Below are 19509 nucleotides of genomic sequence, written 5' to 3'. Positions count from 1 at the left end.
GAGTCTTTAGAGACACTGAGAAATTGAGATCCTATCAGTGTATTAAAACCAGGAGCTTATCCAGAAGATGATATAAATTTAATTTTTGCTAGGCAGTTCAAAAAGGAATTTTTACAGAAGAATGAGGAACCCAAACTCAGTGCTGTTCATGCTGCCAAAAAATAGAACCATAGAATCAGAGGGCTGGAAGGGACTTCAAGAGGTCATCTAGTTCAGCCACCTGTACCAAATATACCTGGACCATCAATGAAAGATGTTTGTCTAACCTATTCCTCCAATAATGGGAATTCCACAACCTCCCTTGGAAGTCTATTCAGTACCTAACTATTCTTACTTATAGTTAGAAAGTTTTTCCTAACATCTAATCTAAATCTCCCTTGTTGCAGATTGAGCCCTTTACTTCTTGTTCTACTTTCAGTGGACATTGAGAACAATGGATCATAATCCTCTTTATAACAGCCCTTCACATATATGAAGATTGTAATCAGGTCCCTCCCTCAGCCTTCTTTTCTCAAGACTAAACATGCCAAGTTTTTTTAACCTTTCCTCATAGGTCAGGTTTTCTAAACATTTTATCATTTTGGTGCTCTTCTCTGGACTTTTTCTAATTTGTCCACATATTTCTGAAAATGTGATGCCCAAAACTAGATACAGTATTCCAGGTCTCACCAGTGCCAAATAGAGAGAGAGAATTATATCCTGTATCTTCCATACAAAATGATATATTCCTACATGACATTTGCCTTTTTCACAATTGCATCATATTTTTGACTCATATTCAATTTGTGATCCACTATAACCTGCAGATCCTTTTCTGCAGTATTACTGCTTAGCAAGTTATTCCCCATTTTCTAGTTGTGCATTTGATTTTTCCTTCCTGAGTGGTAGTACTCTGCAGTAGTCTTTAATGAATGTCAACTCATTGATTTCAGACCAATTCTCCAATTTGTCAAGGTCATTTTGAACACTAATCCTGTCATCCACAGTGCTAGAAACTCCTGCCATCTTGGTGTCATCCACTAATTTTATTAGCATACTCGCCTCTCCATTATCCAAGTAATTAAATATCGCCTCCCAATTTGATAGTGAACCACTGATAATTACTCTTTGAGTATGGCCTTTCAACCAATTTTGCATCCTCCTTATAGTAATTTCATCTACACCACATTTCCTGAGTTTGTTTATGAGACTGTCATTTGGGACTATGCCAAAAGCCTTACTAAAATCAAGATATGTCTACAACTTTCCTCCTATCCACTAGGCCAGTAACCTTTACAAAAAAGGAAATTAGGTTGGTTTGGCATGATTTGTTCAACATGCCAAAATCCATATTAGCTATTCCTTATACCTCTCTTATCCTCTAGGTGCTTAGAAATTGATTGTTTAATAATTTGTTCCAGTATCTTTCCAGGTATTGAAGTTAGGCTGACTTGTCTATAGTTCCCTAGGGTCCTCTTTGTTCTCCTTATTAAAGATTGGCACTATGTTTGCCCTTCTCCAGTTGCCTGGGACTTCATCTGTCCTCCATGAGTTCTCAGTGGAATTGCTAATGGTTCCAAGAGTGCTTCAGTTAGTTCCATAAGTACACTAAGATGAATTTCATCAGGACCTGATAACTATAATACATCTAACTTCTAAACAGTCTTTAACCTCTTCCTTTCCCACTTTTTTATTGCTCTTTATATCCCTTGCTCTGTGTAACTCATTTTGTGCTCTTGCCTTTCTGCTTTCCTCCCTACATGTATGTGCTATTCAAATCTTTAATACTCATCCTTAGCAATTTGTCCATGTTTCCACTTTTTGTGGGATTCTTTTGTGGCAATAGTTAAATGTACCACTAGTTAAATGTCTCTATGAATTTTAAACATCTCTTTCTGTAGAAAACCAAGGCCAAATTCACTAGAAATTTGTATCTGACTCTGCCTTTTCTACTGGTAAAAATACAAGAAAAGCAATCAGAATGAGTCTTTTAGAGCTGTCCACAACTGATCCTGTCAAAATACAAGGGGACATGCTAGATAAGCACTAACCACTAGAGGTCCCTTCCAGTTCTAACAATAGTGTGAAGTAGGGAGGAGACTAGATTGGGCATAAGATTAGTAATGAGCTAACCAACCTTTCATCTTTAGGTCATGAGTTTGAATCTAACCTTAGTGAGTAGCAATTAAAAGCTGTTACTATCCAATGGCTGTTCAGTAGCTAATGAGTTTTTGTTATTATTTGCATTGCAGCAGTGCCTAGAAACTCTAGTCCCATTTTGCTTAACACTGTAATGATCTCAGTCCAGTTCTCAGTAGTTACATAACCATGTCACATTAAACACCAACACATTTGGATCTAACTGGCCTTCTTGTTGGCAGTCACAGCAATGAATTGGAATATGTATTTTCAAATTGATATCTAGACATTTAACACTCTAATGTAAATATGTAAATGCAGTCTGAAATTCTGCATTTCTTGAAAACCCCAAAACTCTTACTGAAGTCAATGGGAGTTTTGCTTATGCAAGGAATACAGAATATGCACATACACATTTGAGTGTTTACACATGGAAAATTGCTTGCATGAAGATATAGGTGAAATCTGAGAGGTTAAGCTGAGGTCCTTCTGGCCTGATTTGTAAAGCTGAAATTGCATCTTGTTAGAAACAAAACCAAAACATATCTGTAGGGTTTTTCAGTGTTAGTGTAAACTAAGCTGTTGGACTTAAATAAAATGTCTTTGGAAGTGTAATTACTGTTACAATAGTACTAATAGTCAGATTATAGGCTATACTACAATGTATATGTCTGAGCAGGTCATTTTCAGAATCCAGTTAAATTTTGTGTGTTTCTGTAGTAGTAGCACTTTGTGAACAATTGTCATTATTTTGTGTTTTGGAAAACTATGCAACTATAAAGGCTGGATTCCACATTACTTGTTCACTCATGATGTACTGAGCAAGAATGCAGGATCAGACTCATATTAAAAATGTTGAGTGTGCCCACTTCTTTGTTTTAGAGCTGTGGTGAATGTAAGATTGTGTTCTAAATGCTTTAACTCCTGAAACCATTTCTAAACCTGTCTTTGTCTTTAATCAATTTTGACATTAAGGAAGTAGTAATGATGCTGCTGGAAACTTATACATTATTTGCTCACCATACTGACATTTTTCAACTTCACAAAAGCAAATTCCTTCAGGAACAAAGATAAATTAATGGACATAGGGAACTCCATTCTATAAATTAAAAGCACATTTATAAATAAAACTGCAATCCATTGTAGTGTAACTTTTAAAAATGAACTAAGAAAGAAACAAAGTTATCCTGAATAAATTTACTGCATTATACTAGTCTTTTTATATACCTTTTCTAGACACTACCATGATACCTCTTAACATTCACCATAAGACAAAATGATGAAATAAAGTGTCTGCAGATATCCAGGGAAAATTGTTTATAGTTTTCATATAACAAGACAAATAACATGATCGTGTATATTGGCATACAAATTACAACATGCACAGTTTGTCCTGATTACTGTAAATGTTTTGGATGAAAATGGATTTTATGGATGATATGGATGTCACTGAATTCTGGCTATGTCATTCTAACCACCTGTTCAGCATGCACAGTAAATGGCAATAATAACTAAAGAGTCACATTTATCAGGGATCCCTTAACCTTCAGGCTTGAACTATACTTAAAAGTTAGGTTGACATAGCTGTGATTGACTTGTTAGAAGACATAATGTCAAAACACCACTGATGGCTGATCCGGTTGAACAATAAGATCTGAAGATGGATAAAAGCTAAAGATGAGGTTTCATTAATGAGATTGAGAATTTTGTCCACACTGTAGCATAAGTAGGCTATATGGAATTGGGAGATTAAAAGAATAGGTGATGAAACTAAACTGGCTGTAACGATATTTATCTTCTTTATGAAGCACTTTGAGATCTACTGATGAAAAGAACTATATAATAGCTAAGTATTATTATTATATTATTATTAAAGATTGCACAGCTGTCGTATCACAAAGGTACTTACAGACAGGTGTGAGAACAGTGCTGGGTTTGTCAGTCAAAAGACTCCATCAGAAAACTTAAGAGGGGCCCAAGTCCCAAAGCTCAGATCCAGAATTGGATTCATACTTTTCCAAAGTTCAGGACTACAAGATCCAGAGGATCTGGTCCGATCAAATGCAAAAAAAATTAATGATAGGAGAGGTCAGCCAAACCTAACAATATCTTCAGCATATCAAATAAAGATGAAAAAGCCAATGCTCTGTATGAAGAATTAGTACTGGAAAAGGGAAATACTCAGTTGCTTAGCACCTCACAAGGGGACTCAGTGCTTTGCAGGATTAGGGCCAAAGGTTGTTGAAGCTGCTCAGCACTGCAACTGGTTGGGAAATGTGTTTTTATTGCTGTGAAACATTGTGTTGAAAGCTGACAGTATAATGAAACTGTATGAAACAAGAGAAATGCACTTCAGAAAACAACTTCTCCTTTTAAAATCTAGTGTTTGTTCATTCTGTAGAGCTGAGATGACCCAAAATGACTGCAAGATCTTTATGGAGTTGCTTTTTTTTGCTGTTATTTAGTTCCACCAGGTCCCTGTGGGCAGCTGAAATTTCCTGCAGAAGTGAAGATGGTGACCCGGTTGATTGGTAGGTAAAAAACATGTATGGAGAAGTTTTGAAATGTAAAATCATTAAGTAGATGGGTCAAAAACTGTAATGCATATGAATTTGTGTTTCAATTTCTTCTACTTTGGAGGTAGCCTTTGAACTATATGTCTGCAGAGTGAAATGTAGATTACTGAAATCTGATTGAATGTCATTGTAACTAACCACATCATTGCATTATGACTAACTGCAAAAAGATCACTGGTTTACAAAAAACTAATTTCCTATGATCAAAGTGAGCACTCTAGCTGTATTCTTATGGCAAGTCTCCTCAGGTAGGTGCATTTACAGCAATATTGGCAGCACTCAGGTTACAGTGAGTTGTAAAAGTGGCTTTTCACTGCTAGGAAACTTGGTTGAATGTAGGAAAGTTGATAGTCTTCATTATTTTCTCCGTCTTAATCCAGTTTCTCATAGGTGTCTGTATCATAACAAAATATTGATGTGAATTGACACTATCAACTCAGTGGCCAACAATTGAATGGACAATGAAACTGAACCCCCTCTGTATGGATTCAGAGTGAGGCATATTGGCAAGCAACATGAGGAGGTTCACAATGTGGAAAAGTGCTGTATTTGTTCTGTGATTAATGAGAGGATGTCATCTTCTGGGATTGTAAGTCACTTGGGGCCGTCAATCTCTAGAAATGCCAGCACTAGAACTGGCTCCAGTAACTGGCTGAAGTGATCAGTACTTACAGTGTTAAATGACTAAATTGATTAATTAGATAATGCACCTTGACCATGAAAAGTGTTAACTATTATTATTCATTAATCAGGTTTTAGCAATGGAACAAGTATTGTTAGAAATACTGATCACCAAAGATAAACATTGATGAATTTTAAAAAGAAAATAATAATTTCTGACAGAGTATCCCAGTGGTCAATCTGGATACAAGTTACATACTTGGAAAATTAGGCCCTGATCTTGCTAACACTTGAGCACCTGCTTTACTTTAGGCACACAACTAGTGCCATTGACATCAACGTGGCTTCACAGTGCATAAAGTTAAGCCTGTACATAAGACTGTATTTTGTTCTGTTTGTACAGTGCTTAGCACAATGGGATCCTGGTCCACAACTGAGATTCGTAGGTGCTACAGTAATACAAATAATAATAAGCTTTTGCAGGATCAGATCCTTAGTTAGCACAGCCAGTCAACAGGATAAAGACAAGACCACTTTTCATTCCCTTCAGCATAGAATTTGTACATGTCTTAGGGATAAGAGAAGAACATGTTTCTCCATAGTATAATGACAAGACACATGAACTTACTGAACCCTAAGGCTCAGGGAAATTCTTCTCCTGTGCTTGCTATGAAAGATTTATGAGACATCATATCCCTTAGGCCTGAACATTTTTGCTATTCAGTTATATTGTTTACATTACACAATCATGGGAGTCAGCAATGCAATGATTCTATAACTATTTAAGACATTTTAAATGTTCAGAGACAGATAGCTAAGGCCTCAAGCCTGCAAAACGATCTATGCAGGTGGACCCCAGCAAAAATGTGAACCTGTGTAGATGTGTTTACAAAATTGGGACCCAAAATATGAAGAATCGAATTTTTAAGAGGAAAAAAGTGGGAAATTTCTTTCAAAGTATGGATAATTGACCAAGAAGGCCATCTGCTTCACTTTTTTGATAATTCCCCTGTTGCTAAAAAATATTCAAGGCTTACTTGATTCTGATTTTGTGTGGTATGAAGTAGCTATGAGGAGCAAAAATGAAACTGTTGTATAAAACTTCCTCTTGCACAACAATTGTGTGCTACAAAACAGATTGTATTGAATTCTAATTAGTAGCAGGCTAAAAGGAGTATTTAATATTATTTGGTTTCATTCTACAATATTCTATAATTTCCCGTTATAGGTATTCTTGCACCTTCCTCTGTGCCATTTCATACTGAACTAGATGAATCACTTGTCTGATTTACTATGGCAACAATTATGTTCCCAAGATTCATATGGGACGAACTCTATATCAAGGGAATAAGCTGTCAAAAGTCCCCAGGTATTTATATTATGTTTAGGAGCTCATCTTGTAGTCTTTACTCATGTAAAACTCCCCCTGTACTCAATAAAGTTTTTATCTAAGTAAAGGACCGTAGAATCAGTAATCTATAATGAGGGCAGAATGTGCTTCTTCTTCATTCATTTGATGAGGCCTTATACAAAAGGTGCCAGATTCTGTAAGTGTGCTGAGTGCCTACGTCAAGGTGCTAGTGTCCTGAAGGCCACTGAAGTCAATGGAAGCTGTGGACCCTCAGCACTTCATAGGAGGCACTCAGCATCTTGCAGGGTGCACCCAAGGTTAGATAGTATCTTGATAACAGTCCAAAGGACATGGTAACTTAAAATTTTCAGCTAGTAGTCACATGCTAAAAAAATTAAATGCAGAGACATTAATTCTATGAACTCAAAATTCAGGCACAGGAAATAACTGTAACTATACCACAGTGAGAAAAGAAAAGGAGTTCCCACCACTTTCTCATTTCTCCATTTTTCTTTCTCATGCATCATCAGGAATAATAAGGCTGTGCAGGGCAAATTAGACTCCTAGTGACATCTGTGAAACCCCCCTTGCCTTCTGCACGTTTTCACATGTGCAAGTGATTGAAACTTACTGAACAATTCTGTTAATGAACCACAAGGAGGAATAGAATCTAGCTCATTCTCTCTTAGCTGTTTTAGCTCTGAAGGGCTAACAGGTAAAAAGACATAAAAATGATTTTCTGTCACTAGATGAATAAGACAGTGTCATTTTTCAGTGTAGAATTGTACTGCAAACTATTCCAAATAGCAATGTACGTGCTTCAGTGTGTCTAGAATACTAAGGGCAAAATTCAGACCTATTGTAAGTGGATTTAATTTCATTAACTTCAAAGGAATTACGCCCACTTACACTAGGTCTGAGTGTTGCTAAGATTTAGGTTTCCTCTGGAGCAAAGCTGCTTAGGGCTGCCATCCACAAGGGTAATAAGAGAACACTGACTGTCAATATATTGGAACACAGGAGGTCCTGCTGACTGAAAGTTCTCATGTGCCACATAGCAGAAGGGGCTGCAGGTTTATCCATCCAAACAGAATGATTGATCATTTCTATTAATCCTTCATTGTTGCAGGTTTCTTCTTTATAAGTTACCTAAGTATATAAGAAAAGAGAGTCCGAGAACTGGGCTGGAGTACATGTATATGGATTCTTTGACGCAAACTTGGCAATTGAGTAAATTCCTAGTCAATATGACACAGAGTGCCCTGGGGCAAACATTACACCAACTTTATGAAGCTTATCAATCCAAGGCAAGTCAGATTTCATTATCATTTGTTAACACATTTTCTTTATATTATAGTTAAAAAAACACTTCTAAGACGTAAATGAAATGTAATCAGTCCCTATGGGCCTTGTTCTGTCATTCTGAGTCATGCTGAGCAGTATTTGAATCTTCAAGTACTGCCATTGAAATCAATATGATTACTCGGAATGCAACCTATTACTTGGTGGGCCTGATATTCCACTGCACTGCACCTTGTATAGTCATTTAGATTTGTGCAAAGTGATTGTAAAATGATATAAGATCCAAGCATTTTACCTCACTATACCCAGATATAAATGACTATACAAGGTACAAGGAAGTGGAGAATCAAGCCCAACCTGCATACACAGAACTGAGTTTTATGTGTATAACTTTTCTTTGCTGTCCATATAATCTAGTATTTAAATTTTTCTCCATACTTTTCTGAGCACAGTGATCCTTAGCCTTACAGTTCTGAGCAGCTTCATAACTGTCCATAATCTACAGAATGTACCATCACTTTCTCTTCCTCTGTGACTGCAAAGGAGTGAGTTAGAAACTGGGTGTTAATCTTGGCTATTTCTTTGCATTTTTATTGTGGGTTGAGGATAGACTGGTAATATTATTTTAACATGTTTACTTTATTTGAATTTGTGTATGGGAGAGATTTCAAGAAGTCAATCAAATATTGCTAATTTGTTCATCTCTTCTATTTGCATTATCCTTGTGCGCTGTAAGTGGAAGATTGTGTGTACAATCCCACACTGTAGCCAATAGTCATTAATCTTTGAGTTTTTCCAAGATTTGGGGAGAAAAACACCTCCCCTGAAAATGATTAGGCAAAGAGAACTTTTAAAGGATAGGGTGGAATATGTGTGCAACTATCTTGCCAAAATTAGGAACTGTCCCTCCTAAGGAAGAACAGTAGACATGTCTGCATTTCCTAAACAAGCATTGAACAAACACTTTCTCAACATCTGGTTGTAAATCAACAACAGACTGCAAACAATGGAGCTCTTACAAGTCATGTTATTGCACATATTTAACCTAGCCATCTCTCTGGGAAGGCCTCTTCCATTGTTCAGGAATATATGCATATCTGTTTGCATTTGATATTATATGAATGAATAAAAATCCCAAAGCTGTATTCTGTTCTCATTTATTTCAGTGCAATCCCCATACAAACCAATGAGGTTGCAGCAGTATGAAAGGAGAATTTGGCCCAAAATCTTCCAAATCTAAAATTCTAAATTATTTATTCTGTTACAGATAGAAATACTCTTTCCTTTCATTGAATTTACTATTTCACAAATTGGATATTTCCCTGCAGAAGAATAACACTGCCTATGTGATATACAATGATGATGTCCCTCACTCAAAGCATTACAGCTGGAAACAAGGACATACTAAAGGTACAGCAATAGTCCTGAAGTACTGTTCTCTGCTTTTTTTCTTTATGGATGAGAATTTCTGCCTTTATCTAGCTCTATATATTGAAAATGAAACCCATGTTTGAGCCAAAACTAAAAAGCAGTTTGTATGGTAGGGTTTGTCGTGTAGATAATATCAATAGATGCCAGTGATGTATCTACATTTTTTGGATTTCCCTTCATGACATCTATGCTATAGAGCAACTCCATGTCGATAGTGCCCTTACACCCTTCTCTCCGGCAATAAAATAGATATTCCTCACTTTTTGCAAGAAGAAAGCCACACTGCCCTATGCCCAGTTGCACATTGTGTTGCCGGCAACTCTGGCTGGGACGGCAACAGCTTTTCAACTATCCTACATGACAGAATTAGAAATACAAAAACCCAAATTCTCCTCTACCTATGGAAAATTCAATAGGGGGTAAGAAACGAGTCCATGATTCAGGAAAGGACAGAAGCATGTGGTTAAGTCCTTCTCATATCACTGGGATTTAAGTACATGCTTAAAGTTAAACACATGCTTCTGTCCTTTCCTGAATTGGGGATTCAGTGAATTTCTAATTATTCCAAGGGAGAAGGGGGCCAGGTTGTGCCAAACTCTCGGTAGAATGAGCAATCTTTGACCCCCTAATCTTCAGACTGCAGATGTGATGAGATCCCTGGAAACCTTGTTCCTTCTCTGCCTCCGTGGCAGTATGACTGCTGTGGGAGCCATTTTTACGCCACCTGCTGCCTCCTCTAAGCCCCACGTGGGGGGGCGGGGGGATTTGCTCAGTGGTGGTGGACACCATGCTGACAGGGTGAGTTTTCTCTTAAATGATGAATCCCTATCAGGCTGGTGGAGGGAAGGGTACAATGCTGTGGAGAGTGGGTCACAGGCATTATTCTTATGTTTTTAGATTTCTAAATACCATAGTTTGGATGGGAAGTAAAAAGGGGGTCTTGGCCTTTGCACTCACTAAAGATCTCTTGATACTTTTCCAAACTATGGTGCCAGCTCTAGTCATGTTCCACTGGAGATGGTGTTAATCACTTTCTTTCCTAGTGTTTCATGTAGCATTGCTGTTAATCAGTGATTCTGTTCCATAGAGATGGCTGTACTTTGGTGGTAGGTAAACTGATTCCTGTATTTATAGTTTGCAGAGTGCTTTGGGATCCTTTGAGAAAAAATATGCTATAGACAGACAATACAATGGCAACTAGGAAAAGTGGGTTATATTTCTAGCTCTATCATAAACTTTCTGGGAGACCGTGGGCAAGTCACTTATCCTCTCTAAACCTCAGTGTCCATATATATAAAATGGGTCTAATACTTGCATCATAAAGAGGTATGAGGATTAATGAATTAATATTTGTGAAAAGCTTAGCAATCCTTGAATGGGAGTGCAAAGTATTGTTGTTATTGATTAATTATCTATTAATGTAATATATAAAATTAGCATAAAGGAAGTTAAAATAAGAGAGTAACATCCAGCTTGAATTGTGTTGCCCTCTGGTATTAGAACAGTACAATGTTCTTATGTATTTCCAAGCTGGGTTTCCTGATTTAACTGCAATAACTGTATTTTGACAGGATTTCTGCTCTTGGACAAATCACAAGGTTTCTGGGGGATTCACAGCATCCCTCTGTTCCCTCCATTTCCTGAGAAGGGTTATCGATATCCACCAACTGGAAAGCGTAATGCACAGATGGCCATCTGCATAACATTCAGATATAACCAGTTTGCAGAAATAGGTATGGCAAAGGACGTTAATTGGTTTGTGTGTAAGAGGCTTTGAAAATGTAAAGTTTTGTAAAAATGCTTAATTGGCATTATTATTAATAATAATTTAAACTTTCTTCATTACTTAAAATGCTCTAACACCACCACACAGGCATTGTTGGAGCTGGAGTAATAGCACTGACACATCAAAAGTATGTTTGCAGTGTTGTAATCGTGTTGGTCCCAAGATATTAGAGAGACTAGGTGGATGAGGTAATATTTTTTATTGGACCGACTTCTGTTAGTGAAAAAGACAAGCTTTCAACCTACATAGAGCTCTTCTTCAGGTAAAATACAACATGTAGTAATAGCAGGGGTGGGAAGATAGGACTTTACATGAATATCTTTTGTCACATAAAATATCAATACTAAAATAAATGGACATTAAACTTTTGAACACCTGATTCAGAAATACTAGCATGTATCTCAAAATGCAATTCTTCTCTGAAAACTGACATGCATTGTAGGATGTCATGGTCACTGTCCCTCAATGATTTTCATATCCAGTGTGCTCAGTTTACAAGTCAAAAGATATCTCACCAGCCCTGCAAACTCAACCTGGATTCTGACAGTAATGCTCTTTTCTTTCCTGCTCACTCATCTGCAGGCCAAATTACACCTCAGAATCAGGGTCTAAGTTCCAATCAGTTACACCTCCAAAGCCCCTTTCTCAGCAACAGAACTACACAAGGATCCACAAAGCTGGACATAAACTCTGTGTTGCAATGCCCTGAGTTTTAGGTGCCTTGCCAGTTATTGGAATCCACAGCCCTGAGTTAAGTGTACATTGCATGGGGAAAGAGAGGCACCTAAGAATGGGATTCACAAAAGCCAGCATGCTGAGTGGGGGACCACCTAAATTAGCCAATCGGAAATGCTGAGGAATTGGGCGGAGCTTAAGCCCTGTTCATCAAAGAGAATTAGGCATCTAACAGGAGGCATATCCTGTTACTTGGGATTCACAGCCATGAACCCTCTCCTGGAGTAAGGTGCCTAACCCAGGTCAGTCCTTTCTTGCAAAAAACATGGGTAGTGCATTTAAGCCCAATGTTACTGGAGCAGGGACTGGAATCTCAGTGAGTGCCCTAACCACTGGGTTATAGAGTCATTCTCACTTTTTTTTCCTGGCCCAATGTAAGTATTTTATGCAAAGTGGAACAACTTCAACAGGAAGGTCTAAGAAACACTTAGCCCAAAATATCCCAAAGCTCACTGGTTAGGGAGCTCCCCTAGGAGCAAGAGACATGAGTTGAAATCCCTGCTCCACATCAGGCAGAGGAGGGATTTGAAACTGGATCTCCCCCATTCTGCATGAATGCTCTGGCCATTGAATAGAAGGGCTGCACCTCCTTCAGCTGTGTTTTGTGAGGGGCTGGATCTGGTAGGTGTGAAAGGTGAGGAAATGCCTACCTGAGGATCCCTGTAGGGCTTATGCATGAGCTAGATGCCGGCATCAGGCCAAGGAGGTTTTGTGCATGTCCACCAACAAAAATTAGGTACCTAAAAGACTTCACCAGTAGCAACTTAGGCACCTACAGTGTAAGGCAACAGCAAAGCAAGGGTTTTGAGGATTTAAATTTTGGATTTAGGCACCTAACGTAACCATTAGGCACCTACATCTTTTTGTGGATCTACCCTCAGTTACCCTTCTGCAGCCCTGTGTCTGGGAAAGGGGTTTCACAGGTGTAACTGACTGGAATGTAGACCTTGATCCTGCAGACATGCCTGTGCTTAACTTTACACATGTGACTTGATTTCAGTGGGACTGCTTTATATATATATACTTATGTATGTATGAAGTGTGCTAGTGTCTGCAGAACAGAGACCTTCACTCACTGCTCTGCCAGTGATGCACAAGAGGAAATAGAACCCAGCTCACGGTCTCAGTTGTGTTGAATTGGCAGGGCTAATAGGAATAAAAAGCAGTAGAAATATTTTTTGTCACTAAAATCAGTATATCTGAACTTGAACATATTAAAGGGACAGAGTGCAAAGAGTTAAAAAGCACCAAATTTACATAGTCTCTTGTCAGGGTAGAACGGTACTTTAGGAACTTAATTGCTTATCTTTACTATGTCCTAATCTTGTACTTGTTAATGTCTTTGGTTTTGGTCAGACAAACAGTTGTTATGCTACAATCCAAACATCTACAACTGCTCCATCCCGGACATCTTTCACTCTGATCTCCCTAATCTGCAAAAACTTTGTATGGGTTCTACACTGCCTCCAGTCCCCTGGCGCCACCTTTCCAAACTCCAGTCAGCACAGGGAGAAAACTTCCTCCACTTTGCTAAATCACGCTTTTTTGTTGATGGTAAGAAAAACTATCCTTATCAAATACACACTCTTGGGAAATGAACAAAGCATTTTCTTTGAAGAGAACAGAGAAGTTCAACCACAGACAGGAACATAACAGAGGGTAGCGGACACTGTTGCATCATAATACTGATACTTTTGGAAACCACGAACAAATACACAAAATAGGAGATATTCTAGTAGCAAGATAGTCAGAGCAAAGAGAAAGGCTGCATAGCACTTTAAGTACTGTAAAAAGTATTCAGCATAGGGATCTTCTAAAAACTACTCTTTTACTACTCAAAGGAGAAAAAAGGGCTTGCGTAAATTTTTTTTTTTTTCAGTTTCATCATGTACGAAGAAGGTATGAAAGATTTCTTTTTCTTTTTTTCAATGTTTGTTTGTTTGCTTGCATGCTTTTTCCTGCTTGTTTGTTGCATTAAAGATTCAGGTTGTGTATTGTCTGGAAGACTCTAAGGCGGCTGGAGAACTAGTGACCTCACAAAAGCCAAGAGATTGAGAGTTGAGCAAATGAGAGGGGAAGGGAATATTAGACCAACTGTTTCAAACTGAAGCGTTTCTTCAATTTTCTTAACCCCATTTAACCCTTATAACTAATTAATGTTTTGGAGAAAGAAGGTCTTTGTTAAAGATCATTTCCCCACATCTTCTGTAATTACACAGATATCTATGTAGCCTGGATGGCTCAACAGTTGCAGACAGATTTGTTAGTGGAATCCTGGCAGCATGATGGACAGGAGCTTCCTTCAAACTGCTCTCTCCAACACCATGTCTACAATATAAACCTAATTAAGACACCATGGAATTCCACTTTCCATTCCTATTATGATCACTCTAAATGGTGTGTTTCCTGGAGATATGAGGATCAGTGGACGTGCATTGGAGACCTAAACCGTGCCCCTCAACAGGCTTGGAGAAGTGGTGGGTTCATTTGTACCCAGAATCAGTATATTTACAAAGCTTTCAGACACATGATCTTCCATTACCATAGCTGCAATAACTCCTACAGATGGATATGAATGAACCACAGTTCTCAAACACTGTACCCATATATTACATAAAGAGAGTATGGACATTCCCTTTCAGGTGCAGTTCTTCTCTGAAAAAAGGCATTGTGAGGTTCCATGTTTATTGTCTCTTGAATAATTTTTGCAATAAAATTGCTCAACTTTTTACAAGTAAAAAATTGGGTTTTTTTTCTAGCTTTCAGCCCAGTAAACTCAATCAGGGCTCTAAGAGTCAAGCTCTGTTCTTTCCTTCTCTCACCTTTTCACCAGTAATAAAGGTTCAGCTTCCTAGAATGACATCTCAGTCACACGTGTACAACCTCATTGTAAACGATGCAGTTGATGAGGCATAGAAAGGAACAGAATCCAGCTCACCCTCTATAAACTGTTCTGGTTCTGCAGGATTAATGGGTGTAATAAACTGTGACGTTGGCCTCCAGGGGAGCCATGCTGAGATAGCTTAAATAGGACAAACTGCAAAGAATGGGGCAGGCAAAGCCCTAAATAGTGCTGGTTTTTCTTCCTTAAGATATACCAAGCCAGCAACAAATAGGTTCTGATGACCTCACTGGTCATTCAATAGACAAAACACAGTTCCCTTAAAACTATCCAGCCCTTTGGCTAGCACCCAGACAGCCAAGTCAAATATGATGGGGATTGCTGAAAATCTTTATCCATCATATGTAAAAAAGTTCTACCAGTCCCAAAGAATCAGACACATTACCAAACCGGTCAATGAATAGTTCAGATCTTACCCAAATACACGCTTAAAGCCAATGCTTATTAACTAAACTAACATTTATTTTTAAAAAGGAAAGAGTAATGGTTAAAAGATCAGTATACACACACAGATGAAAATAAAGTTCTTAGGTCAGTTTCAAAGTAGAGATGATAACTGAATTGCAAAGTTCTCAAATTGCAAAGTCTCTGAAATACCCAAACAGCTTGGAGGTCGTCAGTCCTTGTTTAGAGCTTCTTTGTTAAAAATCCAGTCCAGAGAAATGAAGACTAAATAGTCCATGTGCAGAGTTTGTTAAAATTCTCCCATGAGAATTAGCAGGGTGATTCCAAGTTTGTGATCCAAACTTTCCCTGACAAGCTTGGACAGATTTGAGATAAAAAGGATCAGTCCACTAGAGTCTTTTATAGATCCATGCAGGCTGATCAATATTTTCTTGACAGTAGGTGTCTCCTTTAACAATTAATAGATGATTACTTGGGACTCTGAAGTATCGTCTGCTATGTTCTGTGCACACCGGTCACTAGTTACATTAGCACCAGGTAATTGGCCATTTACAATCATTTTCAGGTGTTTACTACTTAAACTTCAAAAAGAAATACAAACAATAATATTGTTACATTCAAAGTTCCAACTAAATGTTCATATGTTCCTTTTGAATGCTTAATCAATAGAACAGTGATAGACAGGAAAACAGTTTATCTACATTGCTAACCTCTAACAAGAGATATGTAAACAACATCAAACAACTACCAACAATACACTTGCATATCAAAGCTCTAGTCTACTTACAAGGAATGACCATCACTACCATTGTATTTTCCTATAATATATCTTGAAAGGTCAGAGTTGGGCCATGCAACTTGCAAAGTTGCTTGGCTTTTTCGGGCCTAGCATCACATAAGCCCTATATATTTATTACCTGTGGCCTGCTTCGGTGAAGATAAGAAGACATCACTGAAGACAATGGGAGTCTTCTCATTGACTTCAGTGGGAACTGGATCAGGTCCTAGAGTTAATAAACATGACTGAATACAGACAGGGAGGCAAGCAGATCTGTGGAGTAAGAAGGTGATGGTTTTACAGTTACTTTTTAGAGAAGAACGACACTTTAAACCATAATTTCTCAATTGTTCAGGGGTGATTTTAGCGCTTATCATTCTTCTGCAAAGAATAAGTAAATGAATAATGCATTTCCGAAATACAAATGGGCAAATTAAATGGCATTGGGGGAAATGTTTTGTTTATAATCTTCCTCTTCCATCAGTACATATCTGCAGCCAGTAGAATAAAAAATGGGGAAATGCAAACAGTACATTTTAAGACCCATCAGTAGCTTCCTCGTAGCTTGCTGAATTCAAACACAAATGGTGTCAAATGACAAGAGGGCAGCATGCATAATGCTGAGGTATCTGGGCCCACCAGGGAATCACAACATGTAGTGCTGAGAGCAGTGCTTCCAACCCCTCTATATCAAGGGCTAAAAGGTAGTTATAGTATGTAGACCAACTTGAGTCCCACTGCCTAGACAACCCTCAGAGGCCCTTCTCTTGCTTCCCCATCCAAAGCTGGATTATACAACACCATAAAGGGCAAATATTACATTGAGATTCTGCGAGGTCTGGGACACAGATAAAACTGGAGGTAATAATTTATTGTAAATCATTTGTTCAATTACGTTTGGCATTTTCAATCAGATTGTTCATAAATATTTTTTCTACTCTTTGACCTGTTCTATAGATGGCTGAATAATATTTGGTAAATAATTTATTTGATTATTATTTTTTCTTTGACACTTGTCAAATAAATTATTTCACTAATACATTTTTTCATACTCAACCAGCTGTAATAAAGAAGCAACGTCTATTTGTCATAATGAAAACGGGCATTTAAATTAATACTGAGAGGATATGGCATGACACACACAAACTGCATTACATCTTATTGATTTCTTTTGTTTACCTTCTTGTTGGCTGTCTACTACAATCTATTGGGGCATTCATATCATGCTCATCACTGTGGTAAGTGCATGACCTGTGTGTCCCCAAGAATGAGGTCAAATTCATCCCTAGAATTTACTGTGTTGAATTTAGTGGTGTTACAGCAGGGATGAATTTTGTCCATAGTTGTCTGAGGCAAATGGCTTATCTGCAAAGCATGTACTTTCTGTGTTAGATGCATGGGGACCAAGGACCCAAACTACCACTTTAATGGTTGTCTGACAGTCCTGATCTCTAAGCTAAAAGTGTTTGCAACCAGATACTCAAAGGATAAATTGTAATTCTTATTCTCAATTAGCTAATTATTATGCAACACTCAAAAATGTTACGGATGCTTTACAGAAGATAAATAAGACATGGCCTTTACCATTTATAGTCTACATTTTAGATGTGACACAATGACTAACAGTGACAAATAGCAGGGAAGAGACAGAGTGAGGAAGAATGAGGGTTACAGCAATATGAGCATTTTGCTGCCTGGTTTTTGTATCACACATCTTGAGGGTACAGAATCAGGTGCAGCAGCAAAGCTAGTTCTCTCTTTGATTTTAAACAACCGTGATTATTTTTTGCTTTTATTGTGTATATTTGTATGGCAAATGAAAGGTATCTATTATTAGCATATAACATGCATGCATTAAGAAAGAATAGACATCCCAGTCACTTTATTTCCCTAAAGAATCTATGATCAATAAAATAACCTTTACGGATCTTCTAGAGGGCTGGGATCGAAATCAACCTGAATGAAGCTCAAATTGTACTTCAGTCATTCAGAAAGTTAGTACATATTATAACAGTAATCTAGATTCAAAATATCTACATTTAAAAAAAAAATATATATATATATGTACATTTTTCTTTTTAAATCTACCACATTATTGTCAAGAAGTTAAGCACTGAACACAATTATATCTGCTGTTCTGGTGATTTATAAAAAATCCCAACTTTTGTTCTCCTTTTGCTGCCCACCTCATCCTCTGCACTGGAGTGAAGTTTCTGCTACTGGAGGAGAAACTCAGTAGCATCCTTTCTGTGCTGCACCTGAGGGGACCCAGTTGAGATGAGGCTGCTGCTTCAAGAAGGCTGGTTGCCTCAGAGCCATGGCCTGGAGATGGGAGAGAGCTGGTTGCCAAACAGCTTTTCTGGGAACACTGGATCCCACTTCTCTTCAGTACCCAGGTGTGTCTGCAGGAGACATCCCCATAGCTGTTCTGGCACTGGGGCATTGTCCCACTCAGACAAAATGGGAACATTAAAACAAACTAAAGCTGCTTTCAAAGGGAGCAGAAAGTGTCAAAATCAGACACGCTATCCTTAGCTGGGGTAAACTGTGCTCTGACAATTTACACCTGCTGAGGATCTGCCCCAACATGCCTGACACAAACTCATAACAACAAGGAAATGTAAAGTCACCTCACAATACATACCTTCTACATTTCCTCCTATAAGCACACACCTTACCATCCCCACAACTACTAGACATCATTGACCACACACCCCAACTTGAAATCTCCCCCTCCACCCACCCCATTTTGCCTTTCTGCACATATCTCTTTACCAGATTATTTTCCCCCAGCACTGTTGGTTGTGGATGTTTGGTGTAGTAGTTAGTTGTGTTGGGAGAAGGGAGTTCACAAAGGTCAATTTAAGGGGAATATGGAAGGTTGCATTCCTTTGCAGGGGGGCAGGGTTAAGAAAATTCAAAAGGCATCAAAACTAAAACATTGTGAAATTTATTTCCCTGTTTAATCCATTTTAGAATGTAATCCTAACCCCTGAATTGCTACCAGGTGCCTCTAAGAATAAGAGAAACTATACTGCAGCTTTAACAATGGAAGCATTCAGTGACGAGCTGGAGAGCTCATGTGGGGGGACTCCCTCCCTTGAGCGAACATACTGCTACACTATTTTAGTGTACATTCTTTGTGCAATTTTCAGGACCAAACAGAAACGTTTCCAGAGAACTATACATGACATAAGCTTGTTTGCTAAGCAGTGGCTCTTCTCAGCTTGGTTGTGGTTACAGTGAGAGAGAGTTATTCTTGAAGAGACAAATAATGAATGGATTCTTTGGCCCTTCCATTCTCTTCAAACATTCACCCTCTGGCTCCCAAGAAGAAGGAAGAACAAATTAGTGGGAGCCCTTTGATTAAATATTAGCAACATATATCCAGAGTCATTACCACACTCCAGATCATAATTATTGCCAGAAACCCCTCCAACCGTATATTAAGTTATATGAACTGTTGTGGGAATCTGACTGATACCTTTATCTTCAAATACTGGG

The 19509-nt window shown here is 38.1% G+C and overlaps 1 protein-coding gene across 2 annotated transcripts; it reads left to right on the top strand.

Moving 5' to 3' along the window:
- The first annotated feature begins 4536 nt into the window (after positions 1–4536).
- DNASE2B (deoxyribonuclease 2 beta) lies at positions 4537–14631 on the top strand. Of its 2 annotated transcripts, XM_067538261.1 has the most exons (6): positions 4537–4649; positions 7796–7973; positions 9297–9378; positions 10971–11132; positions 13277–13474; positions 14140–14631. In XM_067538261.1, exons 1-6 carry the CDS (start codon positions 4537–4539, stop codon positions 14493–14495), a joined length of 1089 nt encoding a protein of 362 aa, XP_067394362.1. In that variant the 3' UTR covers positions 14496–14631. The 2 variants fall into 2 exon arrangements, with proteins under 2 accessions (XP_067394362.1, XP_067394363.1); XM_067538262.1 differs by lacking the exon at positions 7796–7973 and having other exon boundaries at positions 4572–4649; positions 9236–9378.
- Positions 14632–19509: the final 4878 nt, after the last annotated feature.

Source organism: Emydura macquarii, unplaced genomic scaffold, assembly GCF_026122565.2.
Source record: "Emydura macquarii macquarii isolate MOO-44397 ecotype Brisbane River unplaced genomic scaffold, CSIRO-AGI_Emac_v2 contig_480, whole genome shotgun sequence".
In the NCBI taxonomy this organism is placed as follows: Eukaryota; Metazoa; Chordata; order Testudines; family Chelidae; genus Emydura; species Emydura macquarii.
This window is presented reverse-complemented; position numbering and strand designations above follow the sequence as displayed.